The 23,281-nt window shown below is 39.7% G+C and overlaps 1 protein-coding gene across 2 annotated transcripts in view; it reads right to left on the bottom strand.

Moving 5' to 3' along the window:
* Positions 1-10,588: 10,588 nt before the first annotated feature.
* HYCC1 (hyccin PI4KA lipid kinase complex subunit 1) overlaps positions 10,589-23,281 on the bottom strand; it is a 48,647-nt gene continuing 35,954 nt past the window's right edge. The window contains exons 9-12 of one of the 2 annotated variants that reach the window (XM_076331347.1): positions 22,611-22,698; positions 21,915-22,074; positions 13,890-14,184; positions 12,853-13,022 (exon numbers count right to left, since the gene is read on the bottom strand). In XM_076331347.1, the coding sequence (XP_076187462.1) occupies positions 13,916-14,184; positions 21,915-22,074; positions 22,611-22,698 (517 nt within the window). In that variant the 3' untranslated portion in view covers positions 12,853-13,022; positions 13,890-13,915. Of the gene's footprint in view, positions 13,023-13,889; positions 14,185-21,914; positions 22,075-22,610; positions 22,699-23,281 lie in introns of both variants that reach the window. The other variant, XM_076331346.1, reaches the window with a different exon arrangement.

Genomic DNA, 23,281 nt, shown 5'->3' with positions numbered 1-23,281 from the left:
TCCATGTTTGCTGTTGAATGAGAGTCGGTATTTTCTGTCATGCTGTTTCTTTTCCTACAGACTGTATATTAGTCCGTAGGAAAAAGGCTGTCTAAGCACCCTGAAAACCTCCGTTTTTAATTTCTTCTCTTTTCCACATGACAGCCTGCTGTCACAGGTGCTCAGTGTTTTATTTGACTTGACATTTTGATTTGCCTGTCAGAATAGTGTAGAGGTTAGAAGAGGTGATTGGCAAGGCTGGGGGAGTTTACGCTAGCTAATAACTTTCCCACTGAGTAGATATTGAGAGATTTGAGCAAATGTGGTGAAGTCGGATCACTACGGGGCATCTTCCTTCTGACTGCTAGAAGGACCCACAGAGTGACTTCAGGATTGTCACCCTGCCGTGCTTCACGTCATCTGTCCAGGTAACGAAAGCTGCAAAGAAAAAGTTTAATGCAAGTACTTCCATAGAGCACAGCACAACAAACCACATGGAGGCTTCTATTACATTTGCTTGAAGCCTCAGGGAAATGCAATCTGCTGTGATAACTGAAAGCTTAAAGGAGACCAGCCGCTGACCTTGTGAGTCACTGGATTGTTCTCCTTGGCATAAGGAGTCCGCTCTATTCAGACCACGTACCGTGGCATGTAAATGAATTTTTTGGGGTTACGCTGGTGTCTGCAATGGGAATGATGAACAGCTCAGGCTGTGCCCTACCGAGGACGCCTGACCTTTCACTGTCAATTCAGAGAAGCCGTTGTGACGCTGACTGTAGGAACACAACCTTACCGTCCGTTCTGCTTTAGCCTTTGCACGTGCATCGCTATGTCCTTGTAGTGACTGGCCATGGGGCGGCAATGTCAATCTTCTTGAAAACATGTTCTTACACTTGCTGGTCTCAGCCTCCGTTCCTGTTCCTCCCCCTTTGTGCTTTTCCCCTTGTTCTGTTTTTATACTTAAGGAATCTGTACGTGTATTTTAATTTCCTTTGCAAAAGTTAAACTCAGTTTTTCCTTCCAGTAATTCAGTCCATCACAAAGGCTTTCTGATCCCACTAGACTGTATGCTTTCTTCTGCTCCCCTTCGTTCAGTTCCTTACAGGTGCTTAAGTACACTTTTAAAGGGAATTATATTTCAATGCCAGCTTTCCATACAAGATTTCTCCCCTTCCTAAGGTGCAAATGCTAGAGACACTGTCCTTTGACTAAAGTTTTTTTGAGCTTCTGGGGGGGGTTTTGCTTTCTCTCAGGCCAATAAACTTCACTGTCCAGCCATCTTCATTTCTCAAAGTTCACCCTTTTGAAATAAAAAGTCCTTTCATTCAAGGTCTATTTTTTATTGTTTGTCTAAAACAACAACAACAACAACAAAGTTATTTTATAGAACTCTCTCTTACTTCACTGTAAGTCTGGCGCAGTGGTACAATAAAGTCTTGTGTGGAAGTACCAGAGCCCCAGCTGAACAAGGTGGTTTACGCGCCAGAAGGGTGCTCTCACCAGCTGACTTCTCACCTAGGGCTGATTTACTTCTTTTCCCAGTTTCAGGAATCCACTGCCCAGCAGTATGCAACATAAAGATGCTCAAAGCCTGAAGCAGCACGCCCTATTCTTGGCTCAGGAACATTTTGTTGAACAGGCATGTCAGTTATGACTTCCAGAAGCAATAAGGACCTGCAATTATTGATAGAATTTGTCCTCTAACCTATAGCAAGATAATTTAAGTCTCTCCTAATGACAGTTTCTGTTAACATTCCTCTGTGAAGATTAAAAATGTCTCCCCAAAGGATTATAGCAGACCTGTAACACTATCCCACTAAAATGTTTTTCTACTCTTTTCCCAAGACATTTTAGCTCAAAGACCATACAGTCATTTCCTATTTTTTTAAACCTGCCACACTGTTCGTGTGCTGCACTAGTCCACCAACTTTACCTTTACCTGTGCTTTTTCTCAGTCCCGTGGATCTCTCCGTGCTCATACTCCACTTACAAAAGCTATTCCAGTGTATTATTTCTATAGTAAACATTTTCACATAATGCTGCATGAGCGGTCTCAGTTAGTCCTGTTATGCAAACTCCTTGCATTATTAAAAAAACCCAAACCTTCTAAGTCGCATCACACTGGCCAAATCAGTGAGACAATGGACAATTTTTTTTAACAGGGATCTCTTGTAGAGTCAGATCTGCACCTCGTTCTTGCTCTGGGTGGACAGATCAGCTATGCCGTGCCATGTGGGCAGCTTTGTTCCTCCATCACACCAGACTTGCAGTTTCCATGTACCCTGTGAACTGCAGGCTCCTCGTTCTCCTCTTTGGTTGATATCTGCAAACCCTGAGATGTCCAACTTCCAACCCTCCATCCTTATCGATGCCTCCTTCACACCTTGTAAGGTCACATCTGACCAAAGGCTGTAACCTTTGCATTGTCTCTTCCATAAACTCCCTCAGATATCCAGCTGATGGCTAGTACATTCACCCAGTCCTCTTAATTCCATTGTCTCCTCCAACTTAAGGGGCACCTCGATAGCCAGCCTAGTGGCCACCTCCTTTAAGAAAGCAAAAAAATTCTTCACACCCGCTCATTGTCTCTCCTCCTTTTCTTTAACCCTCTGCCAGAAACAGTCCAGAAGTTCCCGACATTTTGGCTTCAGGTACCAGTCACGCATTTCTTGACACCAAAGCATGACAAGAAAATCATCAACGCTTAAACGTACATAGCAGAATGCAGCCACCAGTACTGCCCACAGATGCTCTTCTAGCCCTATGTTAGGTTGTTTCAGCATTAATTTCTTGTATTTGTTACTGTGGTAGTACCAGTGCTCAGGTTCCCCTCCAAGAAGGAGACAGAGGCACAAGTTTTAGGGAGAGGGAAGGAAGGGGCAGAACACCATAGCACAAGCCCTGCCTGATGGGAAGATGCCTGCCCTTGCAGTCAGGTGGGAGCTGTGGGAGAAGAGGTTTTCTCCAGAAGCTCTCCCCCCTCCAGTAAGCTCTCAGCTTTATGCCCCTCTCATTTTGTGCAGCTTCTTCATTCATTCAAAACTGCCTAAAGGCACAGGCAGAGAGGAAGCGTACTAGACATTTTGAACTGCTTTTAAAGCTTCTGGTTTAGCCTCCCATTCACCTCTTTTCCCACAGCTCAGTACAAAGTGCACTTTATACGACGTGTTCCTCCTTTCAAGCGTGAAACAAAACTGTCCCTCAGTACTTGTGCTGTACAGTGCCTGCTCTTATTAGAGTAGGAAGGAATAATTACAGGGATTATGAATGTGGTACTGAATGTCAAGGCGTATTAAAGCTGTTCCGTATCTCAAGATGGAATAAAGATTCTTCCAAGGCACTGCTTTTCGGCCTGAAATTAAATTATGGAAGCAAATAGCTTATAAGTGGATCTACCTAGTAACTAATTTTGTTGGTGTATTTACGAAGTTACTCATCTCACCATTACCAGACTGCGTCAAAACTCTTCATGTTTGCAAGCATCACAGAGATTTTTTTATCCAATACTGCTCCTAAGGTACAAAAACGCTCTGTCACTCATCGGGAATGGAGCACACGTATCATGCTGCAGTATGTATCATGCACGCCAGGCTTTACGAAAAAGATGGATCGTACAGTGTGGGATTTTTGAGAAATCCACTGCTCAGTAATTTCTTCTTAAAATGTGCTTATGGACAAATAACTTGATTTTGGGTAATGATGCCAAAGCAGTGAACTAATCTGTTTAGAAGCCGTATCGCAGTGTTTCAGGAGATCGGCAGCTGAAGCACTGCTTGCGCTCAACGCAGCGTCCAGTCCAAGACTTCTGAAATTGCCTCTCCAGCTGCCCGTTTGGGAGGTGCATCCAGCCTCCTGCTATTCCACACTATAGAGATCTGCCCGTGCAAAGGCCGAGTTTCGGCAAAGCCCTCCAGTTGGCGATTGCGGTGGCCTCTGCCCCCACTCCTATGGCTGCACGTAGAACTGGCTGCCATACGAACACCTCAGTACAAGGCTGGCGGCGTTATAACACATATGATGTTGGTCAGGAAGCCTGTCTTGGGCAAAGACCGAAAAAGTGATGAAAATCTCTTCTCAGCCCTTTGCTGAGCTGGGAAAGACTTGAACACCTGAAACACATTCAGATTCGTGCTAGATTCAAGGGCAATGCTTTTGTAGCATAGCTTCCTACGCTGGTAGCAGGAAAAAGTAAGTTCTCATGGATGACCAAAGAAGCTTAAGTCATAAATTTGATGCAGGATGCGAGGCAGTCGAGAAGCTCCTTGCCAGGCTGAATAGTTAAGAACCAAGCCTCAGATTTGTCAGAGGATTCAGCTAGAGCTGAACAGGTATCATTCAGTTGTAAGGAAGCTTTAACAGCCTTGCTGCTATTCTACCTTTAAATTCAAAAGCTGATAAAGCTATTACATGCTTTGAAGCGGGATCCTGAAGTAAGAATAGCAGAAACAGAAACGCTATAGAGATTTGTGCTCCAGTTCTTTCCTCCTTCCCTGCCTTAGACATTTAGAAATGCAATTACTTCATGATTACTCAACTAATCGGAACAGATGCAGTTTGAATCTTAACTCCCAGCATCTGTCCACATTACATCAAGCTGATCTTTACATCCTGGCCAGCAGAACTACTAAACCAGATCTGTTCTTCCTAGACATCTGCCTGCTTGTAAAGCCTTTTGTAAAAATAGGACAGCTGCTGACATTCGGAGCTATGCTGAAGTGACTGATGCTATGCTAAAGCTTATTTTGGCTTTATGCAGCAAGAAGGGGGATGTACGGATTCAATTCGGTAGGAAGCAGTAATGAGGCAGCAATGCTAAGCCGGTTGTTCAGGATGAGAAGGAAATGAGAGATGGGACGAACACTTTTCGAGTGTCAGCGAGGATCTCCCTATCTCAGGATGCGCTGAATCAGTTTGACAGTGCCTGTGTCTTTCTCCAGTCAATACAGGGAGAGCTGAAAGTAGTAGCTTAGCTAAATAGCAGTTGGATGGGTTTTCTTTAATGGCTGAAATGAGGAATATAAATCATAGAATAGTTTGGGTTGGAAGGGACCTCTAAAGGTCATCTAGTCCAACCCCCCTGCCGTGGAAATGCCATTCCAAATCCCAATGAACTAACAAGTAAACAATCTTCTGGGGAATATCAACGCCGTTACCTTGCGAAAGTCTTTCCATTTTGTGATTTATTATAGCAGATTTCTCAAACACTAACATTTTAGGGTCAGGACAGTCTGCTGAAGCTGACATTTGGTATGACAGTTGGCTCACGCTGGATTCCAAAATGCTATTGTAATAATGTTATCCCAATTCAACTATTCAATCTGAATTATTAGCAAAGTCTGAACTGCAGATTATTAACAATAATGAAACCACAATGCATTTTAACAACAAAAAAATCAAAAGAAGAAAATACGAATATTGTGATTTTTTTTTTAAACATATTTAAGGAATAAGTGCAAGGTCCTTTACCATTTATATTCAAGTCAATTTGCTCTTAGCAGATAATATGACAAGGAAAATACACCAGTGACAGCACAACTTCTTAGTGCCCAGATACATTTATTTTAGATGGTATCGTAGGTCATTGACATCAGTGCTGGTCCAAGTCCTTGCCAGCTCCAATAGTCTACCCAACAGTTTCACAACCTCCATACCTTGACTAGCTGAAGAGGAAGCCACATATATGTGTATATATGTATAAATATATTATATATGTGTGTGTATATACGTATGTTTTTAGAGTGACTGTTCTGTTCCTACTTTGATAGGAATCGAAGACGCTATTCAAGTTTCATGCATGAGCAAAGTAGCTTTTCAGAGAAAGCACTGAATGTTTGTTCGTTATTTTGGCTCACTATTTGTATTGCAGAAACATCGGAAAATCACGTCCACGCTGAGGACTTCTTGTGCCAATACCTGACACTCCTTCATTTACTTTGTTGTGTGGTGTGGAGGTAAAAGCTGGTATTTCTTCTCACCTCCTCTGAAATCTATCCACTAGAAAAATCTACCATCGTAGTCCAGACCAAGAAACTCTACATAGAGGACTGCCAGCGTGAGTCAGCGTTAATGACAAGAACAACAACTAGGTAGCTTGTCAGAAGCATGGTGTGACTCAGACTAACTTCCACGAGTCTTTCCGCACCATTAAATTTCAGTATTGTTCCAGCACATTTAGAGTAACAGATGATTAAACACCACCACATTTTAGGAATCAAGTTAATGAAGCGAGCACCATGCGATGTAAAGGCTTGTTTCACAAAGGCTTCTGGAGTCACAGTGACATTTTTCCCCACTATCCTGAATTAGCGGGTGGGTTTTTTTACCTGGCAGCTGTGGGTTGGGAGAAAACCCCCATACTGAAGTCATCTTTAACACAGAGCTAGATCAACATAAAACATGAAAAATAATTATTACAAGCTCAGTGCAGGCAACTAGCTGTAAAGTCTGTAGAAACAAATGTAACTTCTGTAGCTGGGTAGTAATTGCTTGCGTTACCTTCAAACATCCCTCTCTCTGCGAATTGTCCAGCAGGCTCCCAGGTACTCTCATCCTCCATTAAGGGCTGTATTTTGGGGTACCATTACTTTCTTTTGTACTCCCTACCACATTTTGGGAAGAGAGGAGATATTCAAATTCACGTTGTCTTTCACTAATCAATAACAATTCAGACCTGAAACCACGTAAGAGCCTGTTCTGAGCACTGCCTTTCACCCCCTGTAACTGAAATAGTTAATCTTACACACTTACGGGACAATCACAGCATCAAGTCTAATTTGTACATTTTGGAAAAGGAAACTTTTAGCTTGTTCAAGTGAAATGTTAGGAATCTGAGATTTCCTCTCTCACCCATTTGTATGAAGGGAAATTGAGTTTTGCCCATTCAAAAGAAGAGGTTAAAGACCGATATTTGCAAAAAATGAAAAAATGCAGAGCGAGATCTCCCACTGCTGCCATCTACTACAGCTCTTCCATTCATCCAGGTTTCTCTACAGCATTGCACCAGAGACTACATTTGTAAGGCGGAAGGAAAGAAACCTTGAACAAAATGCAGGATCACAACCCTGAACCTACAGAAGAACAGAATTTGCCTTGAGCAGGGAACCTGCTCAGTAGATACTCTTGGGAGACCATCCTAGAGAGAAGGAGGGCCCAGGAGAGCTGGTTGATGTTCAAGAACCATCTCCTCCAGGCTCAAGAATGGTCCATCGCAACACACAGAAAATCAAGCAGAGGCAGCAGGAGGCCTGGATGCACAAACAATGAGCTCTCGACTAAACTTAGACATGAAAAAGAAGCGTACAAGAGGTGGAAGCAAGAGCAGGGGACCTAGGGAGATTATAGATGTACTATCCAAGCACACACAGATGGGGTTAGGAAAGCCAAAGCTCAAATGAAGTGGAACCTGGCAAGGGAGGTGAAGGGCAACAAGAAAAGCTTTAGCAGAGATATCATCAGCAACAGGAAGGCTAAGGAAAAACAGGGCTCCACAGCTGAGTGGGGCAGAGGACCTGCTGACAGGAGATATGGAAAAGGCCAAGGTACTCGCTGCCGCCTTTGCTTCTGTTGTTACCAGCAAGAGCAGCTCTCGGGAAACCCAGGCCTCAGAGCAGAAAATCGCCTCAATGGCCAGGCTCAAAGGGCTGTGACCAGTGGCACAAAGCCCAGCTGGAGACCTGGCCTTACTGGTGTACCCCAGGGGTCGATACCCAGGCCAGGACGGCTTAACATCTTCATTAATGAAGGTGGATGATGGGACAGAGCTCACCCTCAGCATGTTTGCAGATAACACAAAACTGGGAGAAGTCGTCGATACCTCAGAGGGGTGCGCTGCCATTCACAGGGACACCGACAGGCAGGAGACATGAGCCAACACATCTAAGCTCAGGAAGCTTAAAGGGCAACGCCAAGTCCTGCCCCTGGGGACAAACCACCCCAGGCACCAGCAGACACTGGGGCCAGACACCTGGAAAGCAGCTTTGCAGAAAAAGCCCTGGGGGTCTTCATGAACAAGGGGAACGTGAGCCGGCCACACGCACCCTTGCAGAAAAGACAGCCAACAGCCCCCAGATCGCCAGCAGGTCACAGAACACAGTGAAGACTGCTGGACAGAAGATCTAATAATAAAGACACATTGCAGATAACGGCTGTGTAGCAAACCACTGTTACGTTAAAACCATCAAAACTGCCAAGTTGCCCAAGTAGTGCTACGTTACTGACAGGACAGTCACCTACTTCTGCCATCAACCAGTTTACAACTCATCTGCTTGAACTCACCTTCCACCTGTCAGTCAGTGTTTCTCAGCCAAGTGGTTTAGGCATGGCGTACTACCTGACAAGGCTGCATTTGCAGAGCTTACGCTCTGTAAAATGGGTATTCAGCATATTTTAAGTAATGTGGTCAACATTACTGTGACTTCTAGATGTGTATAATGAAAACTGAACAAATATACTGCTATCTAATGTGTATTTCAAAAAAGCCTGTAAAGAAGTGGCAAAATTTTCTGCTGTACAAAGTGCAAAAGCATACAACTTCAGAAAAAACAGTTTATTTTACTCCCCAAATTATTAAACACTAAACAAGAAAACCTTGTAGTTTATACATTAGGAATGTAAGTTTTCATGTACAATTAAGAGAACACTTCACTGTAAAAAAAGGTGAAATACTGCTTTACCAAAACAGAATGGTGTCACACAAGGAACTGAAGAATATGAGAAAGTGCGGCACATTCATTTAAACTCAGGTTCTCAGGTGCAGACAGACATCTATAGACTGATGCAGCTATTCCAGACTTTGGTGAATATTAAGAAATGTACACATCTATAGTCTTAGAAGTAGAATTATACAAATAGAAAAGGCAATATATTACACACCTATATACAGCACTGTAAGCCTCAAACACTGACAAAAGATATCGGACATAATTTAGAAATTTCTAGAATCCTCAGAAATCAGAAGAGACCTCCTTAGAGAGAAGTGTGGGTAAAATAGCTATGTATTTCTGTACCTGTCAAATCTGTCAGGTATTCAAGGACATTTCACTCCCTTCAGAAAAGTCATCGCAGCTCTACAGCAAGTGGTTAGAGGCCATACGCTTTTTGCGCAGGTGTTACAGATTCTCACAACAAAAATAAATCTTCTCAGCTTCAACAGAGTTTTGAAAGTGTTGCTGTTCAAAGCCATCATTGGAATCAGTGCCCTTTGCTTTAAAACAGTAAGGTCAGTTATAAATGTCAGCATTAAAACAAATTCTCTGATTATAATTTGAGATGATTCACTCCTACATAACATTTTTTCCCGAGAATGTTGCAGCCTTGTATGTTTGGAGCGTATTCATCAGAACTACCCACTCCCGGGTCGACTACAATATGGGATGTCTTAATAGGTTTTCCTTACACTGTTAGAAGACCTCTACTTCTTTGAAATGTATTTTTCATTCATCAGTCTAAAGTGATCAGATAATGCTCAAAACCCAAGAGCTTGACAATTTTAGAAATATCGTTACATAATTAATATATCTGCTTCCTGCCCTACTTCTCCCCCCCCCCTCCCCCCCCGCAATCCTGCGCCATGGATATTTGGACAACAAATAATTCTGCCCTCCCTCTCCCCTAGCCTGCCTTTTTTTTTTTCTTTTCCATTTTTAGGAAAAGAAAGAAGCACAACTGGAAGTTCTATTACTCACATCAGGAAAGAAATTGTTTAGACTTGATCGGTATCAAGGTGTGGTGTCAGTTCACAAAAACATGCTCATTGTATAAGTGGCTCCAATACATACATATTAATATGAAGCCAGATACGTACAGGAACAGCAGCCTTTAGCATCAAGAACCTTTCCTTTTATCATTTTTTCAGAAAAGTATGAAGATTTATGTAATTTCAGTTGTACCAATATGAGCCTATGCCTTGGGTTCAAGCCAGACCACAGTTAGAATAATTAGCTGGATAAAATAAATGGATAAACTAACTTTAACACTGTGACTTGTAGCCAACAGTATTGTAAACATTATGTTACATATCTACATTTTATGGCATTGTAGATCCTTCAAAATTCTAATTATTTATAGCTAAAGTGACTAAATCTTCCCAGTATAAACGTCTTTTACACCAACACCCAGCTTGAAAGAGTGTCTGTGGAGATATCATGAACTAAATGAAACAAAACAAAACCAGTAGAATTACTTAAAAATTCTAGTCCCTCAACACTAACTCACAATTAATACTGTTCAAAACAAACATTTGTCAATTGCAATTCTGTTTATTTGTTCTAGTTTATGTTTCAATTTTAATTACTGTAAAGTGTTTCCAAAGTATCCCTAAATGCTACGCTGCAAGAGCAGATCAGCAGGCAGCTGTAAGTTCTGCAGGTTATTTCTTCTTAACATCTAGAAGAAATTTCAAGGAAAGGAAGAGCTCTACATTCAGTATGCGTAGTGCTAGCCAACATCTGCTATCAGCTGCCTAAACCCCTTCTACTGCTTGTGGTTATGCATACTCCAGCAGCCACATGTATTAGTCAATCTTAAACAAATGTGCTGTCTAATGTGTATTCCAGAAAAACCTGTAAGAAAGAGGCAAAATTTTCTGCTGTACAAAGTATTTACAAAAACATACAACTTCAAAGAACCAGTTTATTTCACTGGCCAAAGTATTAAGCACTAAACAGGACAAACTTTAGTTTATACATTAGGACTGTAAGTTTCCACGTACAATTAAGAAAACACTTCACTGTAAAAAGGGGAAATACTGCATTACTAGAACAGAACAGTGTCACACAACAACCTGAAGAATGAGAAAGTGCAGCACATTCATTTAAACTCAGGCTCTCAGGTGAAGACAGACATCTATAGACTGATGCAGCTATTCCACAGACTTTGGTGAATATTAAGAAATGTACACACAGAGCCTGCAGTCCTACAAGTAGAATTATACAACTTACTTTTCCCTATCAACTATGTCTCCTCATCTCATCATTAATTAACCAGCTTATTAATTGCTATAAACCTGAATAATGTTAGCTGCTTAAAAGTTACTTGTGCTTCAGTTTAAGTCAAAAAGGGATATCTAAACTTATCTTCAGGAAAATAGGAAAGTCCACCAGAATTTTAGTGTTTGTTTTGTTACCAGGTTCTTGACAATAAGGGATCACTAGCTGCAGAAATCTGGACAGTTGGGAATGACTATGCCTTAGATCTTCATCCTATTTCTCCACCCATAATAATATATCGTCTGTTTATCAGCTAATCAGTGCTACTGGAGTGGTTTTGTCAGCTATTGCTTCTCCAAATTTCTGCATAAGAAGTTTTAATGTCCATTTTTAATTAAAATCTTAATGTTATAAAAGTTGGTATCAAACAAGGTCACCAAATTAACTGCAGGTTAAAGGTTAGGTAACCTTAAACAGACTGCTGTTTTAGAATTTCAAACTAGAAAAATAAGAGATATAAAAGACTAGGAATTACAGTGCTAGTTATATTTACATTATAATTTCCCTTTGTGCTTGCAAATTACTGAAAGTACACATCCTTTGGTAGTATTCTCTTAGTGTCAAGTAAGAAGTTCATGTTAAACACATTCACACTCCTGATTTGCTTGAGTCAGTGCAAAGGGCTCATACCTTATTTCCTACATAACATTGTTACATAAGCACATAAATAATAAAAACACTGATGACAGCGACTTTTCAATGAATAGCTTTGTGCCTGATATTTAAGAATCTGAAAGAAAGACAGTCTGTCACACAATTTGTAAGTCTAAAGAGTGACTACTATAGCAACTGATAAGAACTCCGATCCACAAGTGCTGCTGTATGACTTTTGGCCCAGTTTCAAAGACGTATAGAAAAACCAAAATGCATCTGTAATTCAGACTCATATAGGCATAAAGAAGTATGAACACTGCAATGTGTACTAACTACTATTACAAAAACTGCCATAACATCAAACACTGAACTGATGCTTCTAGCTTTAACCTTACATGTAAGCACAGCTTTCTCATGGCTAACATAAGAGAATGTTTGTTCTTACAATGCTGTTCCAAAATTTCATGCCCACGCTGCGAGAGTCCTCTTAAATAAGACAAGTACTTGCGGTTTTGCCTATGCCAAGTGGTACCAAAAAAGTAGAATCTGGGAAAGAGGCTCTATTTGTTCCTGTACTGTGCATCTGCAAAAAGCCACACATCTCCGTCAGTGGCTAAATGACCAATCTTGTTAAACTGGTAAAGCTGTAAGCTTCACATGAAGCCGTAAGCAATCAGGTGCATAAACACAGTAAGTCAAAGAGGAACGTTCCAAGCTATTAGAAATTGACGCAAAATAATTACAACTGTTGTCTATTCACTATTACTGTTAAATGCGAGCCAAATAAGAATTTATGGGCTTGAGGTTTAAGAAAGTATGTATAGCATATTAAGAAGCTTAATGTACCAATGTACCAATATCAGCATAAACCCTCAATATTTTATTTTTCATACTTGCCAATTTAATATCAATCTGTTGACAAAGTTATGCTAATACTAGGAGGTCGCTGCTGATTAGGTTGCTTGCTTAAAATCGGAAGATCCGTTCTTTCTGTTCCGTATATCAGTTTTTCCTCCTGAAGACTGCAAGCTGAAAACCTGTTTGCCTCTGTACCAGATACACCACCACGGTTATTTGGAACTGTGACACCACTGACCTGTTCAAAGGATTTACTAAACACAGTAGTGGTCGTTCTGGCCAGACTATGGCTGCCAGGCTTAGGCAGGGACTGGCTAGTTGTCAGTGTCAGTCTCTTCAGAGAGACAAGCTCTAGGTTCTCACTCATGGCTCTCTGAGTTTGTTTTCGTGACAAGTGTTCTCTGCAGGTTTCTCCTTCTTTTTCTTTTCCTCCAGCTTTGCTTCCTCCAGACCTTCGTTGGCTCTTCCCCAAAAGGTTCTTACCGCTCGTGTTGCTGCTGTTAGATAGGGCAGACTGACTTGTACTAGAAGTAGCCCTAGAGTAAAACCCTTCATCAGTTTCAGACACTTCTATCAGCTCTTCTTGCATTGCTAAATCAGTATTACCTGCATGGTAGAAAAAGAAATAAAGAATTAGCAACTGACTTTCTCACATTTATTGATTTTATGTATTCCTAGATTTTGATATTTACAAGCATGAAGCCATACAGCAATAGAACAGAGAACAGAAAACAAAACACTTACCTATTCCACTAGGTTTTGGAATTAAGGTTCATTAGGATATAAAGTTACAGCAAATAATGCTGCATTAACTAGATCAAAAAGCATGCCCAGAATCTCATTTTGTAGTGATTTTGAAAAAAAAAAAAAATGCAGTCTTGTTAATTCATGCAGGAGATTAGAAACTTATAGATTAGAAGATACCACACAGAACAAAAAAAAGTGTAAATCTTATTTTGAGCAAGTGCTCCAATTCATGATTTTGCAAAGCTCGTTGATTATGAAGGTATGTGATCAATACCCCAGGACACCCAATATGGCACCTGCACGTTTAGCAACCCAAGAATGCTTTAGGACTGAAAGGTCACCTTCTGCATCATAGGTTTGGTGATATGAGTTTGAAACTCAAGCACAACATGAGATCTCCAGTATACCATGAAAGGTAGAATTTGGGAAATCTGAGGTACACAGCGAGATACTTTTCACATCCATTTTGACGGATTCTTCATACCACTGATCACTGGATTTTGTAAACCCAATAAATATGCTTAATAAACTCAAAGGTATGTTGAGTCTCACAGTGTATTTTCTCCAGATTAAATAAATCTACTTGTAAGTATGTTGTCATTGTCTGTGGCACAGACAAAGCTGTGTGCGATACATGCATTTGTGTTATTACACATGCAAATATATTAACTGCATACTTTAATTCTCCAAACATGCAGCAGTGACCCTTTCAATCAACAGTGGTACCTTAGAGTGCAGCTACAAGTGCTCTGCTAAAACTGCACTCTGCCAGATGAGTTTATTCCATCCTCCATCATTTTTCTTACAGATTTTTGCCTCCTGATTTCTGGCATGCCTTTGCTGTCAGTTCTAGGATCTGCAGCTGTTTCCTGTACTCCCTGTAAATGCTGAACATCATTCTCTGCTAGTGCTCTGCTCTTTTCCCCATTCCCGGTCCTCTCTCCAGCCACACTTGTGACACTAATCTCAGGTATGATAAAGTTGCCCAATTCAGTAGCATCATTACCATTCTCTGGTTGTTCTAGAATTAAAGATGGATAAGAAAAAAAAACAAAAGATGTCTGAAACAAAACATGAAACAAAAGCCAGTAGATACAGATGACTAAAGCATTATGAATTAAAGCAGATGCTCACGTATTAACCTCTCGTTAATTAGCAACATTAGCAAGTACGGAATTTTGCTTTATTTCTAAATTGCAGGCTTCAGTCTTCCAATTATTGGCCTGCACCCACATACTGGAAAGCCCCATGCTTGATCTTCCAAAATTGAAATTTCTGAGGATCATGAAACAAACATTCAGATATTATCAGAAATCAAAGAACCCTCCATAATTCACTTTTATGATTATATTCTCTTTATCACCATGCTAAAGTGAAACTTCTTTTAACAATGAAATGGCGTATCAACTTCATGTGTTATCATGTAAGACTAGAAATTCCACACATAAGATGTCATGATGCTGCACAGTGGTCAGCCTGAAAACTAACAGTGAAACTACTAAGCCAACTCAAGCACACTTTGACTTCGATTTTCTTTCTTCATTTCAAAAAACTATTTTCCACCAGAAAAATATTTACAAGTAAGAAAATTCTCCAGTTACTAAAATCAATTTATTCAGATAAAACCTATGGAGTTTTACTGCAGTTTTTGCCACCTACTAATAATATAACATAAGTGTTGATCTCCTCAGCCTTTTTAAGCTTCTTATATGAGCTTACAACTAAATTAGTTTGCAATAAACTTATTTGTGTCACACAAGTCAGTAACTCAGTACAGTTGAGAAAACAGGGATGATTTAGCTGGGGGGAGGGGAAAGCAGCAAAACTTTCTGCAGCACTGGGGGGGGAAGAAATTAAGGCAAACCCCAATGCAGCTTGGTTCTAAGATTACTTCTTTTCATCTGGGTAAGTCATCAACAGCAGATATACAAGTGCCCAGCCTGGCCAAAAAATTATTTCAAGACAGTCAAAGATTCCTGCAGACATAGCCAAAAATCCCCAAGCAAACAGAAAGCTCCACTGCTACTCAAAGTGAGAGAATGGTGGTTGTGTGTAAGCACAAGAGATTTAATAATGATATTTAGTGATAAGAATATAATAGTTCCTACAAGGTCCTGGTAAAACAAATCCCAACTGAAAAGATGCCTGTCTACGTTAGATGAAGACAGGTTTGAGAAGGATGAGCTGCTGAGAGCAAAAAAAGTGAAAATAAAAATGGGAGTTGAAACTTTATGGAAATTCCAAGTATATGCAAGTAACAAGTTACAATCCTAGTGACCTGTCAGCTCCACAGTGTTTGAAGTATTCTCAGTATCTGAAGGTCTTTTAAAAAGTATTCAGAATTGCTTTATCAGCACTAGCTCTACAACCACAAAACTGCATTTAGATGACCTGGAGAAGAAAAAAAGAGAAGCCATCAGTTACAGATAGTCACGGCACATCCTCCATGAAGATGTAAACCATGGAAATACAAGTGAAGAGCGAGAACTACACTATATGCTATATAGTTATATATTCTATATGTGTTATATATGTATAATATATGCAAACACTATGGCCACAACCTTGACAAGACTAAAAATGAACTAAAAGCACAGCTCAGAATAAAGCTCAACTGAGTCCCTGTGTTTTATTCATAATGCAGCTCTTTCAGACCTGAGGATTAAGTAAGGACCACCCAGACTATACTGCCAGTTTGCTACTGCATGTGACAGAAGCTGGCAGTACAGACATTTAACTGACAGTATGAAGTCCAAAACCAGAGGAATTTATGATGAGATGATTTTTCACAGAGGCAGCTCTAATGCTTTTCAACTGGAGGGGATCCTCTCTTCCCCCTGTCCCGGCACTGAGGACTCTTGTGCAGGCACAGTGTACTTCTAGGTCAAGCGGGCTACAGCACTGGGCTTTTTGCTAGCATTTGTGCTGTCTGCACTTATCATGACAATGAATTAAGTCTCAGAGCTAGAAGATTATTCTGGTAGGGATAGACATCATTGTCCCCTGGTGTAAGAGCTATCCCTGATTTTACCTGCAAATGCTAAGTATCATGATTTAGTCAACTACTAATGAAAGAATCTATTTAACAAGTTGTACTATCCAAGGGAAATCACATATAATAATCGGTGCTATTAGCCACTAACTTCCTGGTATTCAGCAGGAAACTCAAGTTTGAACTGTTTTCAAGTGTTACGCCTTCTAACAGCACTTTCTGCAAAAGTCTTCTATCGTCAGTAACAAAGGTAACAACCAAGCACCGTGAGCTGCAATAGTAATAAAAATAAATAAATAATAATAATAATGCCACCATCAAATATAGCCTTTTTTCTAAAAACATAGGAGCAGAAAGGTTAGTGAGGAGAGAAGATCAACGCTCTGACTGGCCTCATTGGTCTAATGTTACTAGGGTGAGGTACCTGTGCCTCTCCTATGGCAATCTTCAAACGCCTTCCTGCTACCCTGTCAGTGCAGCTACAGGCACCTTATTTCAGCAGAACTTCTTCCCAGGATCCACTGATCTCCATATGCATAAGTCGATTCTGCTAGAAACTTCACTTAGAGCCAGGACACCAGAAAGAGGAGAGGGTGGAACAGAGCTTACTGTCAGTCCCTTCCTCACCAAGGGCAGAAAAGCACTAAATTACAGCATCCAGCTCCAAAGAAAGGAGACTCAGAGTGCACAGCAGAAATCAGAGGAAGAATTCTTTTGTTACAGATTTTGTATAATAGCGATACTTATTGTTGTTTGGTGGTGTGCATTTCTAAATGTAATATCCTACTGTGATATCAGCACTTTACCCTTCATTGCTGCATTCCCACAGCTGTGCAACCGTTACCACAATGAACTGGGGAAAAAAAAAAACCAAAAAACTTAGAGTTTTACGCAGCACAGTTACGTGTGATCTTTTAGTTAAGTGCTATTAACTACTTCTAATGAAAGGGAATATACCTTTCTCTGAGTTTAACATTGAACAACAGGAGGAAATGAATGAAAAAATGGGATACTGGGTATCTCAACTCCTATTAACACTGTCTATCATAGCATCTACAGTCTCATGGTAGGGATAAGACTACACAATCCATGTCCTTCATAGTAGCATCCCGTCCTTACTTTAAAACTTCTAAGAACACCTAAAACAAACCTTCAGCTTCGTAGTGCTTGGTTTTGAAGACAATACTGCTTCAAGCTGGACAACTCTGGGGGTCTATCCTTTGAGAAAGAGATATTAATACCCAGTGCACAAGGCAATGTAGCGCAACAGAAAACAAAGGACACTGCTAAATAGCGTAGAGACAAAACTGAATAATTATGTCAGTATGAAAGTTAATATAAATATGCCCATAGCAGTTGAAGGAAAATGCATTTGGAGACACACTTCTGAATGCTTTGAGTAGTACAACCAACCTTGATAGTGCATTTCATGATTACTAGTTGCTAAGAATTAATTCAAAAGATATTTCAGTCATAGTCTACCTTATTATTATGGTTGCCTACACCATTTACCTCAGATCGCACAGGCAAACTGCCCATTTGGATTGCAATTCAGTTTTAACCACGAGCTCAAGCTGCATTTCCTGCACAACAATGTTAGCATTTTGAATTATTCACAAAAGCATCAAGCTTATATCCCCAAATTAACATTCATTCCAGATTCCTAGAAAAATAAAAATTATAACTATTTCAGGAATTAATACTGTTTCAAAAAAAGTATGAATGACTGTGGAGAGAATTTTCTAAGACTAATGTTTCTAAACCTTGTATACTACAAAGTCAATTTCTGCAATGGGGAAAAAAAAAAATCTTGTCCTTCTTCTCTAGTTGATGTCTCTGTTTTTGTGTTATGTATCTCACCAACACCTGCTTAGCTCTTTTTACTCAGTCTGTTATATCAAGGTATTTCTCTTACATGCATTACCTCTACACACAGGAGTTTTTCCCCGAGCAACCCTTTTATGGGGCAGATTTTACATTAGTAAGGAAAACATTGCTAGGGCTTACTTTGTTTTTTTCCTAGCTTCCATAAATAACCATTCATTTAGGTGTTTATGTCCCTTACACACTGTATGATTTTTCTGGTTTTCCTCTACTTGTGATTGAAAATGGAGATGCCACTCAAGGCTTGTTTTTAAAACATGAATGCCACAAAAAAACTAATGCTAGATAGAGGAGCTAATGCGCCTCTTTAAGCTTTATGATTTATAGGCAATCCAATTCAATAGCACTAAATAATTTGTTGATAATTGGTGGCTAGTATCAACTGACTCTATAAATACTATCCATTTGTGATTAGATAGATCCATTTTGCAAATGACCTTCACCTTTAGTACCTCTGAAGTAGCTACCTTAGAAATCCAAATTCACAATACCAATTCGATTTTTAAAAAAGTCCTTCTAAGTTACAGCTCTAATGAACGAGTTACAGGGTTGAGTATTACAATAAGATTAAATGTTAAGTTGACCTTTTTTCAAAACTGACTTCAATCTAGAGTCCTAGCAAAGGCTGGCAAGATCTAACATCTGAAAACTTTTATAGTAAACTGAATTTTTTAAAAGATAAAAAAAAAAAAAGCCCGTGCTTCTCAGCTGGAAATGTGATTGGCTGTAATTCTTTTATTTATTTTACACAGATAGCTAGTGTTTGAAAGTTGCTGCCCTTGCTTCACCGAGGGATACTTTGCTTCATCAGGTCTTCTGGTCCACATAATGTATAAGACCAAACTGCCTCTCAGCTGTCTCCTCTAGCCCCCTAATCCATTTGTACAACCCATTTTTATTATACTGAAGCACAAAAATAAAACCCCCAAATACATTTTTTCTCCCCTTACACTGTGGGAGAGAGTAATGGTCAGGAGGTACAAGGTTTGTCATCTGATTTCTACCAATTCCAGTATTTATTTTAATTCAAACAAGCATCCGTAAGCACAAGCCTCATTATTCTTTCTGCATGCTGACCCTGAAGATCTATTCCATGTCTTCCTTTTATCAAGAATTGTGGAGCACTGAATTATATTATTAGGAATTTTGAAATCAGGAGACCATCCACTCTGACTTTAAAAAGGCTTTTCAAGTCACAAACAACAATTTTCTTAGTATTTTATAATGAAAATTTTGAGATTAGCTGAAGTGGTATATGCACAGAACATTTACCATTTAAAACAAAAACAAAACAATTGGACAGTCAGTTAGTCAAAGATACCATAGACTCAGTTTTGGCCTTTAAACTAGCCTAATGTTTACATAGCCTTTAAATTTACAACTACTCCCACAACCTGCTATACAAGTTCCCCTCCACCCCCACCCTATACCAAGTGATTTTCTTCCACTTCATTAAATCCTGTACCATTGAGGCAAATCCAAAGTTTTCCCAATAACCCAAACAAAATGTTGACAAGCGCTTTTTTGTAAAAGTCCTTAATCTTTCAGTCCTCATCCCTAAACACTGACTGCTCCTCACTTGGGTCATACTAACTAGATTATCACTGTTTCTCTCAACTTGTCCTGCTTTGAGACTCCCATAAAACACAGCATTCCGCCCCATTTCTATGAGTCCTACTATTATTCTCATTTCCCTTTCACCTTACTGTTATCTGCTGCAGGGCACACTTGTCCCACCCATTTTTCCTTGAACTTCACCAAGCATCATCCCCTGCAAGAAGGCAATAATCGTAAAAACTTCTAGATTTCTGTAGATTTTTTTTGCTGAAAAATTTGCATTCTTATAAGGATGGTTCCAATACTGATTCTGTAACATTTTTATTTCATTTTTTCCGTAAACACAAAGACAAAAGGAATGTTTATTTTAATACACTTTTAACTCCTCTGAATGAACTAGCACTCAGTATCCCTGATCTGTGTTCCCCTCTACCACCTCATTTGAACAAGCATCAGAACCACTCAAAAATAATAGCTGACAAAATTGCCAAGCTTCAGAGGGCATTTGTCCATTTAAAAGCTGAGCTATCGTACAGTTTTCTTGCACCTAGTCAATAATCCCTGCTTAACAACTGTAAGCCTGAAGAAAGGAAAATAAATAATAAAGACTGAAATGGTCCTTAGCAGTCTTGATATTTCAGTAATAACTTGCTACTGGACCTCAGTCAATTTAAAGACACTAAAGTTTTGCTCCTCAGCTTTGTCTGACAGTTTTAATAAGTTTTTAATCAATTGAAAAGAAGTTTGGTTATTTTACCTTTGCCCCTCACCCCCTCTGGCAGCTTATTATTGGTACTACTACCACCGATGTGTATCATTACTGCTCAGAAAGCTCTATCATTATTTGAAAGTCATCTTCTACCAGCATATTTATAAAAAATTTTCTCAACACTTACCTGAAATACCTCTTGGTCCTTTACAAGTAACTTGGCAATATTTTTCTAACCAAACTGTCCATATACTACAAAAGCTCATACAGTACACATCATACAGAAATTTTTATGATAATACTTCAAAATCTTTATTGAACCTATTAAAAGAGCATTCTTATCTACACTCACTCGCTTAGCCTGTCATCAGAATTACAAGCCCAGCAGAACAAGCCATTGCCAATTTTGATCGCTGGTCCAGCGGCTCTTCCCTCATCTGAAGATGGTAGAAGAAGTGGAATATAAAGTTTCTCCTTTTGCAGTACATTCAGCACCATTTTTTCTACTTCTTAGCCCAGATCTTCTACTTCATGGAAGCCATTATATTAGTTTGCCCAATGTGCTGGTTTTGGCTGGGATAGAGTTAATTTTCTTCATCGTAGCTAGTATGAGGCTCTGTTTTGGATTTGTGCTGGAAACAGTGTTGATAACACAGGGATGTTTTAGTCACTGCTGAGCAGTGCTTACACATGGTCAAGGCCTTTTCTGCTTCTCACCCCACCCCACCAGCGAGTAGGCTGGGGGTGCACAAGAAGTTGGGAGGGGACACAGCCGGGACAGCTGACCCCAACTGACCAAAGGGATATTCCACACCATATGACGTCATGCTCAGCATATAAAGCTGGGGGAAGAAGAAGGAAGGGCAGGACATTCAGAGTGATGGTGTTTTGTCTTCCCAAGTCACCGCTACACATGATGGAGCCCTGCTTTCCTGGACATGGCTGAACACCTGCCTGCTGATGGGAAGTAGTGAATGAATTCCTTGTTTTGCTTTGCTCATGTGCATGGCTTTTGCTTTACTTAAACTGTCTTTATCTCAACCTACAAGTTTTCTCACTTTTAATCTTCTGATTCTTTCCCCCATCCCATCAGGGGGTGTAAGCAAGTGGCTGTGTGGTGCTTAGTTGCTGGCCGGGGTTAAACCACGACACCAAAACATAGTAATTTATCCCTCTACCCTTAAATCCGATTTTTATTTAAGTAATTTAAGACAGATGAGGTTCTGCAGTAAAGCTGTTAAATATTTGCTTTGCTTCAGGTACTATACATTACTTTTCAGAAGAAAACAGGAACATTGGCCTCTAAAGAATCAATAACTTTGTACAGCTCCCTTAACATTGGCCTCTAAAGAATCAATAACTTTGTACAGCTCCCTTTAACGAAAAGGTTTTTTTATGTGGTGGGTTTTTTTTTTTTAATCATGACTAAGGAAATAAAGAATATACCTCATCTGAACTGCATTAAGATTCCCATTCACCAGTTAAGAAAATAAAAACCTCCAAACTGCTGCTTGCTTACTAGCAATGAAGATGTGCAATAACAAAATTCTCAATATTATTTTAAGCACATGTAAAAAGCTGAGAATTCATTGCAGAATGTGTTTCTTACCATGCCTTTTCCATCTGTGCCCTCGGATAGACATGCTAGTCACGGCATTTCTTGATATTCTGGATGAAGTAGGTGTAATTTCAACTTGAATGCATCTTGTACCTTCTTTACTAGATTTCATGGCACCCTGAGGCAGTGAAGCTTTTATTGCATTAGCAACCTAGAACAGAAAAGATGCAGTTAATTTCTTAACATGAAGATCCAAATTTTAGAAGCAGCATTCCATCAGGAGATTCTTATCACTCCAGAAGAATACTGTGTACAATTCCAGTTTAAGGTCAAAAAGCACACTAGCTTTTTCACGGGTTACAAAGAATGCTGGTGGCAACTACCTCTCAGAACTAAGTTACATTTAATACCTGCCACGTTTTAAAACAAAGTTTCCAGTTTAAAGATGTGGCTATTACTTAACATGAACTTCAGAATGCTTCTGCACTATCATCCAAGCTTTCAAGACTTAGAAGCGTTCTACTGAAAATAGCTTGTTCATTAGGGAAGATGACAAAATAACTAGGTACATTGAAGATACCTGAGCATGTGTGTGTGTACTTGCAGATCTAGCTATTCACACAAGCACAGCCACATAGACCTCATGGGATTTAGGTTCCCGGTGTGATGTCACATCATGCACGTTCATCGGAAGGATTTCCTAGACTAAAATTTCTACTCAAAAAAATGTTGAAATATAACACCTACCAGCAAAGGTTCTGGATACAGTTCCAGCTGTGCTCTATACAAAATGTCATCCATAGCTTTACGAGCCAGATCCCATTCTCCATTGTAACTACAAAGGTAAATATATACATAGTAATAAGCATCTATATCAACAGATGAACCTTCTTGATCACATAACCTTCACAGATTTAGTATTCCTTGAGAGCTCAGTTTAGAGGAGTTGAACTACTTGTGTTCATTAGCAGTAAGCCTGCTATTTAGAGAACTTGTTCTGAAGTAGCGTCTATGGAGACAAAGTTTTATTTTCATTGGCCATCCTGAGCAGTTTAAAAATGACATAATTAGTTACTGATCAGCTAGTCATGAAATATTCTGAAATTCAAACAGGATTGTTTTAATATTACTCCACCTTTTGAGTATTCCTGTGTTACTAGTCTCTAATTATTTCAGTTAATAAGAGAGCTTTACACATTAATATGACTGTCAAAGGGTAAATGACATCAGCATTTCAGAGAAAGAATGATAAGACCTTTTTTCCTTAACTAGACTGATGTCAAAACTAAGCATGCAAAAATACGGACAGCAGACAATGGTTGAAAAAGGTTTTTTTAAAAGATTTTTTCAGAAGGTTTTTTTCACATCAGCAGTTATACCTATTAAGTGCTGTTCTAGCCCTCTTTCCCCAATACGAC

This window comes from Aptenodytes patagonicus, chromosome 2, assembly GCF_965638725.1.
Source record: "Aptenodytes patagonicus chromosome 2, bAptPat1.pri.cur, whole genome shotgun sequence".
In the NCBI taxonomy this organism is placed as follows: Eukaryota; Metazoa; Chordata; class Aves; order Sphenisciformes; family Spheniscidae; genus Aptenodytes; species Aptenodytes patagonicus.
The sequence above is the reverse complement of the archived record's forward strand: the minus strand, read 5'-3'. Positions and strand labels throughout refer to the sequence as shown.